This window comes from Stenella coeruleoalba, assembly GCF_951394435.1.
Source record: "Stenella coeruleoalba genome assembly, chromosome: 3".
Taxonomy (NCBI): Eukaryota; Metazoa; Chordata; class Mammalia; order Artiodactyla; family Delphinidae; genus Stenella; species Stenella coeruleoalba.
In genome coordinates this window covers 97,642,595-97,665,893 of record NC_137148.1, presented here as the reverse complement: position 1 = coordinate 97,665,893, position 23,299 = coordinate 97,642,595, and the positions used below count along the sequence as shown (strand labels likewise).

At 33.6% G+C, this 23,299-nt stretch overlaps 1 protein-coding gene across 3 annotated transcripts in view; it reads right to left on the bottom strand.

Annotated features, from left to right (window-relative positions):
• The window catches only part of DMXL1 (Dmx like 1), a 132,935-nt gene that overhangs the window by 35,745 nt on the left and 73,891 nt on the right, over positions 1-23,299 (bottom strand). For 2 of the 3 annotated variants that reach the window (XM_079916175.1, XM_079916173.1), the window contains 6 exons: positions 18,796-18,974; positions 13,844-13,974; positions 8,983-9,068; positions 7,370-7,571; positions 5,991-6,108; positions 2,700-2,762 (listed from right to left, as the gene is read on the bottom strand). In XM_079916175.1, the coding sequence (XP_079772301.1) occupies positions 2,700-2,762; positions 5,991-6,108; positions 7,370-7,571; positions 8,983-9,068; positions 13,844-13,974; positions 18,796-18,974 (779 nt within the window). The remainder of the gene's footprint in view (positions 1-2,699; positions 2,763-5,990; positions 6,109-7,369; positions 7,572-8,982; positions 9,069-13,843; positions 13,975-18,795; positions 18,975-23,299) is intronic. The other variant, XM_079916174.1, reaches the window with a different exon arrangement.

Genomic DNA, 23,299 nt, shown 5'->3' with positions numbered 1-23,299 from the left:
ATCAGGAACAAGATAAAAATGTCTGTTTTCACCATTTCTATTCAATACTAGACTGGAAGTTCTAGTTAGTGCAGTAAGATAGTAGGGTATTAGCATAAAGATAAACAAATAGATCAATGGTCCAAAATAGAGTCCAGAAATAAACTTCCAGATATATGTCAATTGACTTTTTAAGAGAGAAAAGCAATGCAGTGGAGGAAAGGATAATCAAAGTGGTGGGACAACTGATACACAGATTTAAAAAAAAAAGTAACTACAATACATACTTCACACCGTATTAAAAAATTAACTGAAACTGGGTCATAGGTCTAACCATGACTATAAAACATCAACAAAGCAGGAGAAAATCTTTGTGACGTTAGGTTAGGCAAAATTCTTATAGAAAGAAAATCCATACACAGAACAAATTTTGATGAGCTCCAATGTATCAATTAAGAACTTCTGGGGCTTCCCTGGTGGCGCAGTGGTTGAGAGTCCGCCTGCCGATGCAGGGGACACGGGTTCGTGTCCTAGTCCGGGAGGATTCCCACAGGCCACGGAGCGGCTGGGCCCGCGAGCCATGGCCGCTGAGCCTGCGCGTCCGGAGCCTGAGCTCCGCAACAGGAGAGGCCACAACAGCGAGAGGCCCGCGTACCGCAAAAAAAAAAAAGAAAGAAAAAGAACGTCTGCAGTTTAAAAGAACTTGTAAAGAGAATGAAAGGACAAGAAATCATCTAAGAGGAAATATTTTAAAATCACATATCTGATTTGTATTTAAAGTACATAAGGAACTGTTGAAACTCAACTAAGCAAACATACAACCCTATAAAAACAGACACAACATCTGAAAAGACACTTCAACCAAAAAGTTACACAAATGGCAAATAAGCACATGATTAAGATGCTTAATGCAAATTAAATCCATAACAAACTACCAGTACACATCTACTAGAATGGCTAAAATAAAAAGGCTGACCATACTAAGTGTTGGTGAGAATGTTAAGCAACTGATTTCATATACTGTCGCTGAGAATGTAAAATGGTACAATGGAAAATACTTAAGCAGTTCCTTAAAAAGTTAACCATACACCTACACTATGATTCAGTCGTTCCATTCCCAGGCATCTATACAAGAGAAATGAAAGCATATGCCCATACAAAGAAACCTGTGCATGAATATGATAAGTAGTCTTATTTGAAATAGCCCCAAAATGGTAACAGCTCTAGTGTTCATCAACAGGTAAATGGACAAACAAACTGTGGTATAGCCATAAAATGAATATAATTCAGTGATAAAAATGAATGAACTACTGAAATAAACAATATGGAAGAATTTCAAAATAATTATGCTAAGAGAAAGGACACAGAGAAAAAAAGACATATTGTATGATTCTATTTACATAAAATTCAAGAAAATGCAAACTAATCAGTAATGTCAGGAAGCAAATTGGTAGTTGTCTGAGAGAAACAGGGCAAAGTTAGGAAGGGAGAAGCAAGGAAGGAATTAAAGTTTTGAGGTTGATGGATATATTCATTATCTTGATTGTGATGATGGCTTCACCAATGTATACATATGTCAAAGTTGACCAAACTCTACACTTTAATAAATATGTGCAGTTACTTTAAGTCAGGTATACCTAACAAACCTGTTTAAAATAAAACTGTAGCAGATGGCTTGGAAAATTCTGGCCAAAAATTGTTATGATGTTAACCAAACAGAATGACTGCCTTTTGATGTAGTGTGATGACTACAGAAATACAACATTCTGATTATTAACATTTTATAAAATCTGTCAAAAGAAAAGTCTTAGGATAAGAATTCATGCTAATGTATAGACTATAATAATTAATGAGTACCCAGGCAAAGAATATTGTTAACTGATTAAAAGTCTGAATTACGTTCCCTCAAAACTTCTGAAGGCCATTAGAAATTTCCAAAGTTAAGTATGGACGGCATATATTTACTTTGCCAAAGTTTTAGTTACAATATACACTTTATATCAAATCAGTCTTTTTAAATTAATTGCATAGAATCCTTTGGGAAAGAAAAAGAAGTGGAAATTAGTAGCCTTAAAAAAAATATTTTGAAAAATCATTCCCCTAAAAATTACTCTGTTGAGATTGTCTTAAAATAAGAATATGAAACATATAAATTAAATACCAACCTACTAAAAGTTGTATTTGAATGTCTGATCACAGAACATCTGGGAGTTATTTTATGATTGTACAAATTCTCATCCTTTCTGCTCTTATTCTCAAGTACTCTGAGTACTTACTATGCATAAGGCAATGTGCTATATGCTACTGATACCAGTAAAACAAAGGCTACATAATAGTATTTGATATATTTCAAGTAATTTACATCATAGGAGAGAATTTTATCTTCAAAAGTGATACTTGCAGAAACAGAACAATACTACTATACTTCTATAATACCTACTGTAATTACATTTTATTAAGAACCTTAGTTTTATTTACTCAGAAAAATCTGCAGCCAAAACAGGATACATTCAACTCCCTTTAAAACTGCATTGTCTTAATAACAAAACAGAAACAATTTTTATGATTGCAATATTTAACTTGTTAAAAAAAGAATAATTTGAGGGAATAGTAATTTAATTGCATTAGAAACAAAGTCCAGTCCAAAACTAAAATGCAAACACTTTGTTTTTCTTGTTAAAGAATGCAATTTCTAATTTCAGTTGAATGATATTTTGTACCTTATTGATGTTTGGCTCCTCCATCATAGAATTTTTGATGGTTTCACAGCTGTCCTCTAATGACTTCATCAAGAAAGAATAACCACATGACAAAGAGTAAGGATGAGATGTAACATGCAAAATACTGGGGATATTTTTTTTAATTTTATTTTTAACTAAATTTACTAAAAAACAACACTGGACTGAGTTATTATTTTTTTAATTTCATATATTTTAAAAGAAGCATGTGTGGGGATGCATGATTGGGGTTTGGGGAAAACTTAATCCGTCGGAACTCCTTAACTATCACTATAAATTTTATTCTATTTCTTAAGAAATTTTTACCCACTTAACTCATTTGAAACGTTGACATTAAAGCAAGATTGAGCTCAAAGTACTTTATACTACAAATTTCAGAGCTACTAGTGCCAGAGTACTATCAACTGAAAATTAAAGTAAAATTGCTCTCTTACACACTATTAAGTCTTGTCTCCATTATGATACCTCATTCCTCAAGGAAGACCTCCTGATTAGAAAATTTTTGATTCCTAGGTTTCTAGTTCTCTCCTTCTCTTGATTTAGCCAGAAACAGTCAATAAAATGCTTGGAGACACCTATCATTTTTAAAAGGGGATATTAGCACTTGTTAAAGAAAGAGATGGTTCAAGATCTTTAGTTCTCAGAAAAAGGAAAAAAAAAAAAACAAAAAAAGGAATTGGGGATAAAAATGACAGCTGCCAAGCATTTTTTTTGTTGTTGGTTATGATTCAGATATAGTCTATTTGCAGCTATCTATACTTTACTTCCAAATAAGCACAAACAGGAAAGAACTTCTATTTTAAAAATGCATGTGCCAGCAAACTACATTATATACGAAAAGAAAAGAACTGAGGATACACCAGGATTTTAATGTCAGATGAAGAAAATTTCATTTCCAAACATGTAAAGGAATAAATAAAACAGCACTCTCAAAATACTCTCCAACATCTCCCACTGAAAATTCAAGGCCTGTCACACATCTGTTAATATTTCCTAACCATCTGAAAAGTCAGGGACTTGGGCTCAACTATTTAAGTATAATCATCATTTTATAAAGCAGAGAGATGGAAGGTAATTTTGTTAATACCACAAAAAGGCTAGTCAACTTTCCAGTAAAGATTAAATAACTTTGTACCAACTCTATAAAGTTAATATTTTATTTAATTCCATCTAATCTATGTTTTACTACATAAAATTTTTCTTTTCATATTTCCTTTATCAAAATGTCACTATCATCAAGAATAAAACAACAAAGTAGTAACAAATAATTTCTAATAACTACCATTAATCACGCCAGGTTTTATATAAGTTAAGTTCTGCTAATCAAAGTACTGTAAGGTATATCATATTCATTTTAGAGATTTAAAAAAACTAAAATCGGAGAAAATATTTAGCTTAATGATAGCTATAAAACATTCAGTGCAACATTCATATTCATGCTTCTGATTAAAATAATTACAAAAATAACTAAAATTTTCTTAAGATATCATGAAACTCCTAAGAAAACTAAGAATAAAACAGCAGAGGAATTTAACAGGAATAGTTGTACTCATTTATCCATTATCCCTCCATATGCATTCTGGCTTGGTTATGCTCCTCTATTTCCTTAATGACTCTATTTCCTGATTCAACTAGACAATCCAGTGGTAAACTAGTCTTCTGTTTTGTTTGTTTTGAGAATGATTTCATTTCCCAAATGCACTAAATATATCAGCAGTGGAGAAATGTTTTTATCTTCATAACTATATTAATCAAATACGGCAACGGTTTTTAAAAAATGATTTTGTACTTGAAATTACTATGCCATATTTGCATGTTCATATTACACGGCACATCAAAGAAATCAAAGAAGTAATAACAAGCAGAGTAAACATGCCATTTATACAGAATGCAGCAGTGCTTCATATACCATTATCAGGATGCTTTAACTTGTAATAAATTATTTTAGGCAAAGGTATATTTAAAATAAGAAACATTACCTCAGCAGTAAACATATTATAGTTACTCTGACACTCTTATCTAGCACATTCATTTTTTTTTAGCACATTCATTTTTAATTTTATTTATCAAAAAAATTTCTTAAACTGTTTTAAAGGGAATTCATATACTAAATATTTAAGATATATCTGACATAAGGTTAAAAAGAAATACATTAATTTGTATTATATCTAATTGTATCTATTGTTTGCCTAGATTTCAATGTTATACTAAGGTACACATGTCAGAAGTCTTCTAAGTTATTAGCAAGAACACTATATATTTTGTTTCCTGACTTGGCTATTCAAATATATTTACACAATCAGGCAAATAGTAAATAATAACACATGCAGTTGCCTCTTACAAATTAGTTCTTAAACTGAGAGACAATGAGATATATGTAATTTTCCTTTTTCAATAAGGTTAGATGCCATCTTGCTTTTTACTAACTTGTCTATTAAGAAGCTGTTCTATTTCCTTATTTTTCCAACTGAAATATCTTCCTTTTCTCCTCCCACTTCAACAACTGCAAAGCTTGCTTTTAGATTAGTTCAGTGCTTCTCAAAGTGTGATCCACAAACCAGCCGCCAGTCTTGAACTCTTTGTTACTGATCCATGAGAAGATAAGGAATGAACTGCATCACTAAGTCCACTGTTTAATTTATCCAAAACTTTTTAATAGCAAAACTATTTCAAAGAAAGAGGCAATATGTTAATTTATATTCCAGTACAGGTTCCCCATATCTTCAAACTGGACTTACTAGTAGCACTGAACTAAATGAGAAAAATAATCTTTATGATAATAACATCAAGGTATAATCAACCAATTACAGTATAATTATAAATTAATTTCAGTCTGCAAAATTTTACTAAGAAGTATAATCAATACAAAAAAAGGAAAATGTACATATTTGAAATGTTTGCAGTATACAAACCTAGTTTCAATGAAACTTATAAGATAAACTTTATCACATGAAAATGATGGGAAATTTCCACTTTGCCTCTTAAAATGGTAATCATGACAACTCAAAACCAGGAAACAAGACAAAAAATCTTAAGTCAAACAGTATCTTTTTGGGAAATAAAAGTCCCAAACACATCTGAATTAGTTACTTTAAATTAAATTGGTTAGGAAAATACTGACCCTCTCTTTTTCTATGTATTAACTACATAATACATGTTTATGACATAAACAATGAGTTTTTAAAAGTCTGTAAAATGCAACTTATTCTTTATAGTTAAAAATACAAAAGACTTTAATAATAAAATAGCAAACAAGTTTTAATTTATACAGACCTCATTTAGACACCTTTTCTTTGTGAATATATTTCTGATAAAGGTTTCTTGAATTTCTTCCTGCTTCACCAAGTACTGCCAAAGTCTCTTCACAGACAGTGACAGATGGTGTTTAGATCTACAGAGAGACAATATGTTTCATCATACACTTCAGAGATTTCTCGTTAATCTGACTATATTTCCTTGGTGCTATATGAATGTTTATAATAATAAATTAACTAGAATCAGACCACATCATCTAGGGTAACAATCAGCAAACTTTTTCTTAAGAGATAGTAAATATTTCAGGCTTTGTGGGCTATATGGTCTCTCCCCCAACTACTTAACTTCACCACTGAAGTGGGAAAGCAACCATAGGTAATACTAAAATGAAAGGGTGTGGCTGTAATCCACAAAACTTTATTTACAATGCAGAAGGAGAGTGGATTTGGCCCCACAGGCTGCAGTTTGATGACCTTTAACCTAAGAACATAAGATCTAACAAAAGAGGTATGCTTCCTACAAAAGATCTAGAAGCAAAACTACTCAAAGTGTTGTTTGTGAACACATACTGGACCATGAACTGTGTTACTGATGTGCAGTGAGGTAAGAGCCCATGAAAGAATGTAAATCAACTATGTCACTAAGCCACTAAGTACACTGTTTAGTTCAGTTAACATTTTTTGTAGTAAGACTTTCTTAATGAAGCAAGCAATGAATTGATTTACCTCTTGGTGCAAATGCTTTATCTCATGTACAGTAAAACAGTTTGCTAACTAGCTATTCCAAATAGGTCTGCTCCAACGTAGATGTCAGAAAACACTGGCCCATGGCTCAAATCCAGCCTACCTTTCATATTCAAAAATAAAGTTTATTGACATTACTATATTTAGAATAGATAAGCAACAAGGACCTACTGTATAGCACAGGGAACTTGTCTCAATACAATGTAATAGCCTAAATGGGAAAAGAATTCAAAAAAGAATGAATACTTACATGGGTATAACTGAATCACTTTCCTGTACACCTGTAACTAACACATCACTGTTAATCAACTACACTCCAATATAAAATAAATATTAAAAAAAAAAGTTTATTGGATCATAGCCATGCCCATTCATTTACTGTCTATGGTTGCTTTTACTCTACAAATGGCAGAGTTGAATAGCTGCAAAAAGGATTGTAGGGCCAGTAAAGGCTAAAATATTTACTATATGAACCTTTGCAAGAAATGTTTGCTAACATCCGGACTACAATATGCATCACACAAAGACACAGATATGAGCCTAGAACAGCAAATTAAATATGGAAGTACTAAAATATTTTTTCTTTAAATACCACCTGATGACATTCTGATTTAATAAAACTCATATTAGAACAGTATTCATATGAAACCCTACTTGAAAGGAGTGTTTGTAGGTTCCAGCAAAGCTTTGTGGCGGAGAATTGCAGGACCTGCAGACACACTCTCTTCAGAGGTATGACTTGCAATATAGTTTTGAGGTGGCCCCCCATGGATTTCAAGTCGTCGGAGAAGAACTTGTTCCCAACATTGAAGAGTTTTTAGAACGGCATGACAAAGTGGTGAACTAACTGGAAGCTCTATAAAGAGAAAATAAAATTGACCCACATTTATCTTCTGCAGTAAAATGCTATATTCAATGTAGAGAATAAGATATAAACACACATTTTGGCAGAGGCGATGCGAAAGAGAGGTGGGCACAGAAATCCAGAGGATTGAAAAGAATGTCATAAATCTGTATAGCATTTCAACATAATTAGTGGCCTAGGACAACAGAATAAAAGGGCAATCTAGGTCAAAATTACATCATACCTTTACTACTAGAACTTGGAATAACATTTGTGACTTGTGATTTAAGTAACTGCCATAGTGGTTAAGAATCCGCCTACCAATGCAGGGGACGTGGGTTTGAGCCTCGGTCCAGGAAGATCCCACATGCTGTGGAGCAACTAAGCCCGTGTGCCACAACTACTGAGCCTGTGCTCTAGAGCCTGTGAGCCCCAACTGCTGAGGCCCGTGCGCCTGGAGCCCATGCTCTGCAACAGGAGAAGCCACCGCAGTGAGAGGCCCGCTCACTGCAACGAAGAGTAGCCCCCGCTTACCGCAACTAGAGAAAGGCGGGCGCAGCAGCAAGGACCCAACACAGCCAAAAATAAATAAATTAAATAAATAAATAAATAACTGCTATAGCAATCTCTGCTTTTGACTTTAATTTCGCACAAAAAATGTACCTGAATATTATAAAAATATGTTTGGGAGGAAAATTAATTGCTTTAAGCCTTTGTATCAGCCCAATTTATGTACAGCACATAGCTAGACTTCTTTTGAAAAGTAAAATAATATACAAGGTAAAAAAAGTGAAATAATACTTATTACAAAAGTCAGCACTTTCCAGTTCTACACTTCCATACTCCTGAATCCTGATCCCCCTTTCAACTTTTAGCTATTTCTGCTGTTTACCTTCAAAAATCTAAATAATATGCTTATGATTTTTTTCTATTTTAGAAATGATCTACTGATTTACTACTATGAAATATGAGAATAAACTTCCCCTCTCTCCATCATTCCAATACAGTCCATAATAATTTTTAGTTAGATTGATAATTTAGTGTCTACTTTGTTTTATATATATGTTAATAGAGATCACAGCTGAACTACTTGGTATACTATCATGCCCCTTTCTTTCCTGTACAACCTTTTTCTCCCTCAGAGTTAATAATTACTAAATTTTTGCTTTTGTTTAGTTTCCTACGTGTCTACAACTATTAAATCTTCAACACCTTGGCTAGAGCCATAAACACAGTCTCAATACAGTCAATCACATCAGCTTCAGATTCCCTGCTTTCTTGGACCCTGTCCTCCTAAAAGCACCTAACAATATGATAGACCCATAGGAACTTACTAAACGTTTTCTCCACTACTTGAAAAACAATACAAAATAAGTCAATCGAAAGCAATGGCAATATAAGTTTATGTTAAGCTATTTATTACCTGCAAGATCATGACCTGCAAAGGGATAGAAAGTCTTCAAATTGCTGAGCACCAACTGCACCATTGCCAAACGCATCAATGACCAACTAAAAATAAAGCAACAGTAGATCTGTTAAAAATTTACTTAGGGATTGAGAAGACTACACACTCTTTATCCAACAATTCACTACCAGGAATCTACCCTGAAGATATACCTCCACAAAAACAAAACAATACATGCATGTAGTTACTCATGTCAGCATTATCTACAACAGCAAAAGAGTAGAAATTACCCATCAGAGTAATTGTAATGGTTGAATAACTAGCTCTGAATCATGGAATGTTTTAGGGTAGCCAAAAGGATGTTTAAATGTTAATATGGAGTGAACCCCAGCATGTATTAATAAATAAAAAGCAAGTTATAAACATTATATAGTATGCTACCTGCTACCTTCTGTGTAAGAAAGCAGCGGAAATAAATTTTACACACACACAGAGACACACACACACCCTTATTTTTGAAAACAGAAGGATAAACCAGAAACTAATAAAAATAAGTATCTGTAGAGGGTATAGAGGAGGACTCAAGTGGAAGGGATATGAGACTTCAGATTTTATATTTTTATACAGATTTCCTTTTTTAATTAAAAAAAGATACCTTGGCATTTTTTTTTCAAGCAAAAAATTTATTTCTTAGATTACTGATTTTTTACTACTCTAAATTGTGGTAAAATACATATGACATCTTAACTACCTTTAAGTGTACAGTTCAGTGACATTAAGTACATTCATATTGTGCAGCCACTACCACCATCCATTTCCAGAATTCTTTTCATCTTGAAAAACTGAAACTCTATAACCATTTAACAATAACTCCCCATTTTCCCTGTCTCCTAGGCCCTGGCAACCAGCATTCTACTTTCTGTCTCTATGAATTTGACTATTCTAGGTATCTTACATAAGTGGAATTATACAAGCATTTGTCTTTTTGTGCCTGGTTTATTTTACCTAGCAAAATGTCCTCAAGATTCATCCATATTGTAGCATGTGTCAGAATTTCCATCCTTTTAAAGGCTGAATAATATTCTACTCTATGTATCTACCACACTCTTTATTGCATTCAATTTGCTGACAGACACCTGAGTTGCAATTACCCCTTGGTTATTATGAATAGTGCTATTATGAGCATGAGTGTACTACTACCAGTTCAACACCTGCTTTCAATTTCTTGTGGTATATATCCAGAAGGGAAACTGCTGGGTCATATGGTAATTCTACTTTTAATTTTTGAGGAACTGTCATACTGTTTTCCACAGTGGTTTGCACCAGTTCACATTCCTACCAACAGTGGACAAGGGTTTCAATCTCTCCACACCCTTGCCAACATTGTAATTTTCTGTTTTTTTTTGATAATAGCCAATCTAATGGGTGTGAGGGGATCTCTCATTGTGGTTTTTATTTGCATTTCCTCAATAATCTGTGACAGTGAGAATCTTTTCATGTGCTTATTTTGAAAAATGTCTGTTCAACTAATTTGCCCATTTTTTAATTGAGTTATTTTGTTGTTGAGTTACACAGATTGACTTTTGAGCCATGTAAATATTCCATATATTCAAAAAAACAAAATCAGGTTAACACAGGAAACCAGCAAATAAAAATCTCACATTGATACCAACACCAGACAAAGACATCACAAAAAAGGAAAATTACAGGCCAATATCAGTGATGAACATAGACACAAAAATCCTCAACAAAATACTAGCAAATCAAATCCAACAACACATTAAAAGGATCATACACCATGAACAAGTGGGATTTATCCCAGGGATGCAAGGATACTTCAGTATAAGCAAGGATACTTCAATATACGCAAATCAATCAATGTAATACACCACATTAACAAACTAAAAAATAAAAACCATATGATCATCTCAATAGACGCAGAAAAAGCTTTTGACAAAATTCAACACCCACTTATGATAAAAACTCTCCAGAAAAGTGGGCATAGATAACATACCTCAAAATAATAAAGGCCATATATGACAAATCTACAGCTAACATCATACTCAATGGTGAAATGCTGAAAGCATTTCCTCTAACATCAGGAATAAGACAAGGATGTCCACTCTTGTCACTTTTATTCAACACAGCTTTGGAAGTCCTAGCTACAGCAATCAGAGAAGAAAAAGAAATAAAAGGAATCCAAATCGGAAAAGAAGAAGTAAAACTGTCACTATTTGCACATGACATGATACTACACACAGAGAATCCTAAAGATGCTAACAGAAAACTACTAGAGCTTGTCAATGAATTTGGTAAAGTTGCAGGATACAAAATTAATACACAGAAAGCTCTTGCATTCCTATACACTAACAATGAAAGATCAGAAAGAGAAATTAAGAAAACAATCTCATTTACCATCTCATCAAAAGAATAGAATACCTAGGAATACACCTACCTAAGGAGGCAAAAGACCTGTACTCAGAAAACTATAAGATACTGATGAAAGAAATCAAAGATGACACAAACAGATGGAGAGATATACCATGTTTTTGGATTGGAAGAATCAATATTGTCAAAATGACTATACTACCCAAAGTAATCTACAGAATCAGTGCAATCCCTATCAAACTACCAATAGCATTTTTCACAGAATTAGAACAGAAATTTTACAATTTGTATGGAAACACAAAAGACCTCGAATAGCCAGAGCAATCCTGAGAGAGAAAGATGGAGCTGGAGGAATCACACTCCCTGAGTTCAGACTATACTACAAAGCTACCGAATCAAAACAGTATGGTACTGGCACAAAGACAGACATACAGATCAATGGAACAGGATAGAAAGCCCAGAGATAAACCCACCCATCTATGGTCACCTAATCTACGATCAAGGAGGCAAGAATATACAATGGAGAAAAGACAGTCTCTTCAATAAATGGTGCTGAGAAAACTGGACAGCTATATGTAAAAGAATGAAATTAGAACATTCTCAAACACCATACACAAAAATAAACTCAAAATGGATTAAAGACCTAAATGTAAGACAGGATACTATAAAACTCTTAGAGGAAAACAAAGGCAGAACACTCTCTGATATAAATTGCAGCAAGATCTTTTTTGACTCATTGCCAAGAGTAGTGAAAATAAAACCAAAAATAAACAAATGGGACCTCATTAAACTTAAAAGCTTTTGCACAGCAAAGGAAACCATAAACAAAACAAAAAGACAACCCTCAGAATGGGAGAAAATACTTGCAAACTAAGTGGCCAACAAGGGATTAATCTCTAAAATATCAAACAGCTCATGCAGCTCCATATCAAAAAAACAAACAACCCAATCAAAAACTGGGTGGAAAATCTAAATTGACATTTCTCCAAAGAAGACATACAGATGGCGAAAAAGCACATGAAAAGATGCTCGACACTGCTAATTATTAGAGAAATGCAAATCAAAACTACAAGGAGGAATCACTTCACACTGGTCAGAAGAGCCATCATCAAAAAATCTACAAACAATAAATGCTGGAGAGGGTGGGGAGAAAAGGGAACCCTCGTACACTGTTGGTGGGAATGTAGATTGGTAAATTGGTACAGTCACTATGGCGAACAGTATGAAGGTTCTTTAAAAAACTAAAAATAGAGCTACTATACCATGATCCAGCAATCCCACTCCTGGGCATATATATGGAGAAAACTATCATTTGAAAAGATACATGCACCCCAACGTTCATTGCAGCACTATTTACAATAGCCAGGACATGGAAGCATCCTAAATGTCCATTGACAGAGGAATGGATAAAGAAGATGTGGTACATATATACAATGGAATATTAGCCACAAAAAAGAATGAAATAATGCCATTTGCACCGACATGGATGGACCTAGAGATTGTCATACTGAGTGAAGTAAGTCAGACAAAGACAAATATTATATGATATCACTTATATGTGGAATCTAAAACAATAGTACAAATGGACTTATTTACAAAACAGAAATAAAGTCACAGATGTAGAAAACAAACTTATGGTTACCAAGGTGAAAAAGGATAAAGCGGGGGAGGGATAAATCGGGAGACTGAGATTGACATATATACACTACTATATATAAAACAGATAACTAATAAGAACCTACTGTATAGCACAGGGAACTCTACTCAATACTCTGTAATGACCTATATGGGAAAGAATCTAAAAGAGTGGATATATGTATATGTATAACTGATTCCCTTTGCTGTACAGCAGAAACTAACATAACACTGTAAATCCACTATACTCCAATAAAAATTAATTTTTAAAAAATCTCATAAAAACTGTTCTTTTCAATAAAGGAGTACTTCATTTTCCCTAATATACTTACTTGTTTCTTTTGGAAAAGTTATATTTTTCTATCAATTAACATACCATGTCATAATAAAATATATACACCTTTCAGATATAAACAACATATCATACTATCACTTATACATGTAAGGATAATAATGTAGCATTGGAGCTTTGAGGGTATTTGAACATTTATGATTTTTATATGTGTTCCACATATGCCATTTTTAAGAAAGAAATCACTGACATCTTTGAGTACTAGTGTACTGAAAAGACATTAGATCTTTTAGGTTAAAACAATGCAGTTTGTTTATTGTAGGGAGCAAAGGGCAAGGAATGATATGACAGCAAGATTTATGAGAGCTGAAAAAAAGTACAGATTGTCCATTCAAGGGTAATCAAAAATTAACTGTCAAATTATTGTTAAGGAAGGGAATTTAACAATTTCAGCTAAAGAGATCTGGGTTATAATATAATTCACCAAGATATTAATTTCATGTATTATTTTCAAAATTACATAATGAATTTTTTTAAAGAAGCTTAAAATTAAATATTCCATACCTATATGAATTTGAATTAGAATGCTCTTGGAGATGGAAATCTGAAGCTAAAACATCTTCATCTTCGTCATCACTTTCCAGACTCTCCTCTGAATCATATTCTGGTCTACTTTGAGAAGCAGGTAGAAAAGGCTAAAATAAAAAAGTTACAGAATTTATCATCCAACTATCTGATTTAACACATTCAATTATACAGTCTAATATTAGCAATTTATCCCATTTCGGGGTACTTTGTTATAAGAAAGTAAAGTAACCAGTACTTGGTTGCTTCTTTTTTGACATTCTATGCCTTCAACATCACTTTACACAATTCCCTTATTTATTCATCCAATCAACAAAAATTTATTAAGTACCCACTATGTGTGAAAAGTATACTCAATGTAAGAAATTTTAAGACATATATATAGTCACTGTCCTCACAGCTCTTATATTTTAGTGGGGGAAAAAAACAGGCAAATAATAGAAAACTAAATATAAATTGTATTTAGCTGTGTTATAAAGAAGAAAATAGCATTGGCATCAAGAATATTAACAAGAGTTGAGATAAGCTGATCATGAAAGGCCTCTTTGAAAAGTGTCATTTAAGTGAGACCTAAAGGACAAGAAGGAATAAGCCATTTAACAAGAGGGAAGAAAAGCATTTTAGGTAGTATAGTATGTAAAAAGGCTTTAATAAGGTAAAAGAGTTTGGTATGGAAAAAAAAAAAAGAAGTTCGGCTGAAGCCTACTAAAGCAAGAGGGTTGTGTTGGGAGAAAAGCTGAAGAGAACAGCAGATGACAGATCAGGTAGGGTTTTTGTACAACACAGTAAAGAGTGTAATGGAATGCCACTGATGAGTTTTAAGTAGAGGATAGGTATTGAGATTTATACTTTAGGAATGTTACTATGACCATAGCCTTATGAGAGAAAAGTCAAATGTCAAGAGAAGAAATGGAGACATCAGTAACTAAGGCAAGAGTTGGCAGTCTGGATACAGGTGTGTGATGGAGATGGAGATAAATAACACATTCATGGTATATCTGGGGGAAAGCACAGATTTACTGATCAATTTGGAGAGCAAGGGAAAGAGAAGGAAAAGACGATTTCTGGGTTTCTGGCTTGAGCAACTATAAGGATGAAGATGCCGTTTACTAAAATGGGAGGACTTTGGTTGTGACATGGGAAGTACTAAAGAAAATAAATATCAGAAACCTAAATCTTGAAGAAGATCAAGATTCACAGGTCAGGCAGAAAAGGAAGAAGAAAGAAGACTATGAAGGAATAAATAGTAAGGTTAGGAAATAAACTAGAAGAGACTGGTATCAATACAACAAGAGAGAAAAGTAATTCAAAAAGGAGGAAATAGTCACATGGATTGAATACTGCTAAGAAGTCATATAAGATGATGACAAAGAAGTTTCCTATACTTGATAACATGGATACCACCTGAATCTCAACAACAGCAGGTTTAGTGGGGTGGTTGTGTCACGAGTCATACAATGGGTAAATATGAATGGGACCTATGGTAATAGAAAGATAATGTGTTTATAGTTTTGAAAAGTTGAAGGAGGATGGGAAACAGAGAAATGGGATAATAGTTCGAAAAAGTTTTGGGATCAAAGCAGGATTTGGAATGGGAGACAGCAGAGCACATTTCTGCTCTGAAGGGAAGAGCCAGCAGTGAAGAGAGAAGGGTAGAGAAGAAAAACAAGGATAGGATTCAGAATAGCAATGAATCTTTGATAGGAAGGATGCTTCCTTGATAATAACAAGAGAGAACAAGATGAGGGCTTAACGACAGAATGATGAAAGACTTTTGTCTGGTTCTATTTTTTTTTAATGACATAAGATGATGTCATCAGTTAAGAGTGAGGATGAAAGAAGAGATGTGGGAAATTTGAAAAGAAAACTTATAAAATCTTGGGTCCAAAGAAGCCCAATAAAGAAACATAGCAGGGAGGGTAGAAATTCTGGAAAAGCTGAGTGAGGAGTTTGGTAAGTCCTCTTCCCAAAAAGAAGTAATGAAACTGGAAAAAGTTGTCAAAAACAACCATTTAAAGATACTGGAAACTGACCAAATACATACAACACATAGAGAAGTATTTATTCAAGAAAAACTACTGAATCTCTGGTAAAAAGTGAGCATCTGGCATTTTGGCCAGGGGGTACTCCTAACCCAACCCCTGCCCTCTGTGGCCCATTTGTTCTATCAGGGACAGCAGCCTGTGAGGACAAAGAACTCTGTGGCCTGGCCAGAGGGGGCTGACTTTAATAAGAACTCCATGCCCATAAATCCAGAGAAAACTATAATTCGAAAAGATACATGCACCCCAATGTTCACTGCAGCACCATTTACAACAGCCAAGACATGGAAACAACCTAAATATCCACTGACAGATGAATGGATAAAGAAGATGTGGCACATATATATAATGGAATACTACTCAGCCATTAAAAAGAATGAAATAGGGCTTCCCTGGTGGTGCAGTGGTTGAGAGTCCGCCTGCCGATGCAGGGGACATGGGTTCGTGCCCCGGTCCGGGAAGATCCCACATGCCGCGGAGCGGCTGGGCCCGTGAGCCATGGCCGCTGAGCCTGCGCGTCCGGAGCTTGTGCTCCGGAACGGGAGAGGCCACAACAGTGAGAGGCCCAAGTACAGCAAAAAAAAAAAAAAAAAAAAGAACGAAATAATGACATTTGCAGCACCATGGATGGACCTAGAGATTATAAGAAGTGAAGTGGGGCTTCCCTGGTGGCGCAGTGGTTGAGAGTCCGCCTGCCGATGCAGGGGACACGGGTTCGTGCCCCGGTCTGAGAAGATCCCATATGCCGCGGAGCGGCTGGGCCCGTGAGCCATGGCCGCTGAGCCTGTGCGTCCGGAGCCTGTGCTCCGCAACGGGAGAGGCCACAACAGTGAGAGGTCCGCGTACCGCAAAAAAAAAGAAGTGAAGTAAGTCAGAAACAGAAAGATAAATACCATATAATATCACTTAAATGTGGAATCTAAAATATGGCATAAATGAACTTATCTACGAAACAGAAACAGACTCACAGACGTAGAGAACAGACTTGTGGTTGCCAAGAGGGAGGTGGGGTAGGGATTGGGACTTTGGGATTAGGGGATGCAAACTATTATACAGAGAATGGATAAACAACAAGGTCCTCAATCTATATTCAATATCATGTGATAAACCATATGAAAAATATGAAAAATAATGTATATAAATGAATACTTGAATCACTTTGCTGTACAGTAGAAATGAACACAACACTGTAAATCAACTATACTTCAATTAAAAAAACAACAACAACGAATTCCATGCCCAGCAGCATTGTCAAAAACAAGAGTTCTTAGCAGCAAACAATTAGGGAAGGTTAACATTTCAACTAGCCTGAGGCTGAGATACAGATTGGAACAAGGGCAGACCAGCCCCAAATTTAACCAGATCCAGGAACAAGACAACTAAAGGCGGCCTTGCTAATCAAGAATCACATACCCAGCAAAAGTAAAACTATGCTTTAAAAATGAAGATGAAATAAAGATATTCCAATATAAACAGAGTACATAATAAACATCTGTTGAATGAATCAATGACTGCAAAAGGCAATGTGAAACAAGGTGATATAAATGCCCTTCTTTACCCTGAAGCATGCAAAAATTACAAATGTTCTGTGACCATTTAAAAATTTGTCAGAACATTAAAAACTTTTACAGTCAGCTATAAATGTATAGGAAAATGAAAAAAAATAGTAAAAACAATACTTATTTAGTATACTGTAATTAGAAACAGTGAGAATTAAAGTGTTTTATTTCTTTGTAAGAAATTTATCAAGAGTACTTTGAACAGTGCTGGCCTTCTTCTAACACAGGAATCAAAGCAAGCTTCTTTTCTAATCGTTAGCAAATCGTCATACTCCTTTCTAAGTTTGTATCAGCGTCCAACTTTTTACTCTTTGCACTTTCAATGTTGTGAAATATTACCCAGAGTTCTTTTAATGTGAAGTATTTTGCCAATTTCACTATCTCTGGGACATCTTCATCCTTTTGCCACACTTTCCTCATTTATGTTGATAAGCTGGCCTTTACTAATTGCCTCTGGCTGTACATCTAAAGTGTATCAAATGACAGCAATGTCAGTATTCCCAAAGTTAGCTATTTCTTCTATAACTTTACTTATATTTGATTTGAATTTCACTTCCAGTACTATCACTATCACTTTTCATTTTTCAGTTGCACTTTTATCTGTGTTAGCCAATTCCCTCTTCTGATTAGCCAGTTTTGTAAAATGTCACTTGAGTTTATTATGGGAGATAAGGAGGCAAGACAACCACATGCCTTTCTGTCTGTGTATGAACTGAATACTGAATAACAGGTACTAAATGACCAATCACTGACAGACTTTGAAAGAACTGTTGTGATTGGTCACTGATCATGAGGTGCATCTGTTATTTACATAGTGATTTGTGGACTGAATAGCTAGCAGGAAAGTTTGTACTTTATGCGATTACTCATATTTAATAAATTGTGGTAACTTTAAAATTGAACAGTGTTGTTGAGGGACTGATGTTATTTAACTAAAAACTGAAATCTGTGTATATCAGGACAATGCAGGACTGCCTGGAGTATAGAAAAGGAATTAGAGTATGGATGGCACTTTGACTTCTGGCAGTCTTGATTCCTTAATTACTATCAAGCATTAAGGTGCTAATAACCAATTTATCTTTTCATCTTACTAAGAACGTTGCTTTGTTTAAAATGCAAAGATCATAATTTATAAAAGAACTGCCTTAAAACCTGGTTGAAATATGTCCAAAATATTTTAGGGTATATTTTGTGATAATGTACCCTGATAAAATGAAAATTTTCTAAACCAGTGTGGAAAAATATTTGGAAACACCAACAATTACTTATTTTAAACAGTTTCATTTGTGTTTAACTACACAAATAATCATGTGGATAACACTTGTATTACCTTGGCAATGAAATAGTCCCAGATACTGAGCTCAGGTGGAATGAACTTCTCTTTAACTATCAGTGATTCCTGGCTTACTGGTGGTGAGGAAGAGGTCACTGAGGCAGATTCTCTGTAAGACATTTTTGATGGCCTAAAACGTTTGTTCTGTTTCTCTCCTTCTTCCACTAGTGAAGAAACTAACAAGAACAAAATAAAGTATTATAAAATAAGTACAATTTTCATTGTTCTGATTTCATTTATTTTTACATAAGACCTAAGGTTAACTACAAGTAAGTACATACACAAAACCGAGATTATTATGATAGTAAGGTAAGAAAATAGTGGAGGAAGTGAGACAAAAATCATCTTGTATAGTGATCTTTGTTTTTATCTCATCTTGTCCCTTACTCTCTGAATGTTGACTTATCTAAATTATCTACATCTTTCTATTTTGTTTTTTAAGAATATCATGGGGCGGGGGGGGGGGGGAAGAATACCATGGGATGTCAGTGGTAATTAAAGGCAACAACTCAGTTATGAGATTCTTCAGTAATCACTTGGCCTTTTATCTACTAAAAAACTACTACTAATTTTTCACTGAAAATATTAAAAAATTCAAACACCAAAACTACCTACTAAACTGATTCAGACTTTTAGAAATGGCTTGGAGGTAGAATTTTCTACTCAATGGAACAACAAAGAAGAGGGAGAAAATGCAATCTTTATTGTTTTAACTTCTAAACATTTAACAGTCAATATTCTCTTAGTATTTTACCTTAGAGTATTAAGGGCATTAGCAAAGAAAAACAAGTTATACAAATCTTTAATCAATACTAAGTCACTAGATGCAAATCACCAATAGAAAATCAAGGATCTCCTAGACATAGTCATGGTCTAAAAGATAGGTAAACAACCCCATATTAAGGCACACCAATATTCTTCTTTAATGGTTACAGCAAGAAGTCACTTACCTTCCAAAGGAATACAAGTATTTGTGTTTTAATACAATTTTGTTTTATTGCTTGAAGCTACTTAGCTTGCATAAACAGCATGCTCATGCATTATATCAAGCTACAGCCAAGCTGAGTCTAACAATAATTTAGTTACTTCAGAAAAAATGAAATAAAGATGAATAAAATTAGTATACAAAGGGATTGCTAAAAAGTGGTATGTAATCATTCAAATGACTTTAAAAAGAACCATCATATTCAATGTGTAATTTTTTCTCTCTGATCTTATAAGCAATTGATAATCAACAATCATGTTTCTAATATATCTGTTGCATACATTTATATACATTATAAAACTTAAACAGTGGTTTTACCAAATTCTCATTGAGTAAAAAATTTAGAATATAAGCGTATTTTTTTAATCTGTCAAAAAAATTAATGCTATGCTTTAAAATAAATTTATCACTTGACAAATATTACTATTCTCCTTGTTTTGTTTTTAGATTATTAGAAGGCATGTGATGTGAACACAGACGTTTAGGGAAAAATAAAACTTACAATGCTAAATTCACAGATTTTACCAAGCTTGCTATGTCATAAAAAAGCAAAGTTTTTAAAGCAAAACATAAAAAAAATTTTTTAAGAGAGAAAAACATTTGCAAGTACAGTGTGTGAACCCAGATAATTGACATGAAAACAAGAAATTAACCACACTGAGGGGAAACATTTAAAATTACAGACTCAATTTCAGAAGTATAAAACTTCTTATTGAAACATTTCTGATGCACAAGGACAACAGGGGAAAAACGGCAAACAGGTTCACAGTACCGAATGTTATATTACCTGAAATGCTACAAATTAAAAGACCTTAGTGACACCTCCTAGCAAACAAGAAATGATTTGAAGCTTATCATTAGGGTAGATGCTCCCTCTTCTTTTCCCTCAAATTGCAGCAAGACCTAAGACAACTTTATGCTTATATCACGTTGGGTTCGAGTGGTCATGAAGCTGAGGGGCACCAAGAGAAACTGTGTAGCTGCTGGGTGCTTAACCATTTGTTTCTGAAAAAAGCTAATAATAAAATATCAAGAACTGTGTCACTCCTTGGATACAAACTGATTCTACTGTTCCATTATTAAGGTAGTAAATGGCTACTTTACTAGTAATAAAAGAAAAAAATCAGCATTAGGGAGAAATGAAAAGGAACTTGGATATAGATAGAGCTTATGAATTATAAGGGGCATTAAGAAGTTAGAATGTAGGTAAAGAAAAACTAAGGTATGCACAGGAATAACGACAATTCTTATACCTGCAAACATTATTATGAAACACAACAAAAATTCTTAAAATATTTTGTTTTGCTTTACAATATGCAATAAAAAGCAAAAGTATGGATTTCTCACTGTTAGCAGAAAAAAAAGTAGTTTTTCAAAAACTGCTATTGCTTATATGATCATCTACTTTAAAACTTAACCATAATAGAATAATTCAGAACTCCATGAACATTCACCCACGCTATAGTTTTAATTAATTAGAAAAAATAAATCCCTCATTAACATATGTAGGAATCACAAAGTAAATTTGATTAAAAAATAAAATACTGATTTATGTACCTTAACATTTTTGTTAAGAACTCTGACCTGCTGAGTTAAAGTCTAATAAAAATCATCTACCATTTTCTTATATTACAAAGCTTAAGTCATATTTAAATTTTATGTCACTAAAAGTACATTAAGTATATAATAGACATGTAGAAAGAAAAATTTAGTTCATAAGACCATTATTGCAAAGAAAATTAAAATCAGAATTTATACCAGAACAAGGAAAACAAATGGTAACTTTTAAAATATTCTCATAGTACTAAGTTTATGAAAACACTTTTTAAAAACATATTTTTAAGGGTTCTAAGCATGTATTTCATCTTCAATATACAATACATTGACACTGAATAGATGAATAGGTTGTCAGGAAAATGAAATATTCTAGACCTGTCAGTTTTCATTTGGCCATATTTAAACACTAGAAACTAAAAATATATCAATATATATAACAATTTTGGCTGAATTCAGATCAACTTTTCTAAAACGCATCATTTTATTCCCTTGGTCAACAATGTATACTGAATATTATCTAATTTAATTACACTCTTAAGACATCATGATTACATTCAACAGTAACTCAAACATACAGGGCTGCTTACTTACAACCTAAAATTTATCAAGCTGCTGTGCTGCTTTAGTTGGTGTGCTTTCAGAACAACATAATAATGCCTTCAAAAACTGAGATTTCAGAACTCTGCCTTATACTGAAAGCCACCCCTGCTTGTCCCTTTGTCTTGGTTGATTTTCTGTTCTCAGATTTTGTCTCTCCAACTGTCAGTTTATCTGCCTCATAGGACTGCTACTTCTAATTACTATTACTGCCTTTACTACCTAGTATCTTCACTTCTTCCCTTTATTCTGTTTTTCTATTTTTTTCTTTTTCTACTTGTTCCTTCACAAACTAAATCAACTTTAGAAACAGCAGACCTTTGGTTTCATCATTAAATGAGCGTACTCTTTTTTCTGGTTAGCAAACTGATAAATCATATCATTTATGTTTTCTGTACATGCTCCTTCAGTTACATCCATGATTGATTGCATTCAGAATTGTTTCTGGGTTCTTATAGACAGATGAGCATCACATAATCTATATGTGGCTATATCCAGCCCCATCACTAAGTAAACTTCATTTTTTAAGTATCCTGTATTATTTGGCTACCATGTCCCAACGCAAGAGGTTAAACATACAGATGCAGATAATTTTTTTCACTTTGATTATTTCGGATTCAGTAAGTCGTGAGATAGAGTTGATTATATGATATTTGTAACTACAAACAGCTATATCTGAGTGGTTAAACAAAGAACAACCTGGACTTTGAGTAAGGTTGTTTATGTATCTGTGCTCAGAAATGCTCCAGGAATTGTTGAAGTTGAGGCTTGCTGACTGGTTAGTAAAAATGTATTTTTAATTTTTTACAAGTATATGGACATTCTATTTCAAGAATTTATCCCTTTATAACATGTTGTAATAACAAGATCACAGTCTTTAATCTCAGTAGACCTATAAATCGTACTCCCTCTCAGACTTTGAAATTTTTTCTAAAATGAATTCAAATACCTGAAGTATATATTCCAACATGAGTTTCATAAGTTAGTCTTTTCTATTTTATCCATATAAAAAATAAAGCACAGGAAATTACTCTTTAAAAATTAGAAAGGAGATGTTACAAAATTTAAAATATTGTTAAAAATTTTAAAGCCAAGATTATCACATATGGGCTAATAAAAAAAAGAAAACTTAAAGGCAGAAAGCATCATGAAGATTCTTTTCAGGTCAAAAGCTTGTTTCAGTCTTTAAATAAATACAGTACCTACAGTTACAACATTAGAAAGTTAGAAAAGGTAATACAATTGTTTAAAATACTTACTTTGCATGATACTATGAACACTTAGAAATCCAAAACCCTAATGGCTGGAATCATAATATGCAGAACATAAAGCAGCCTTATTTGAAATGTTTTTCCAGTCATT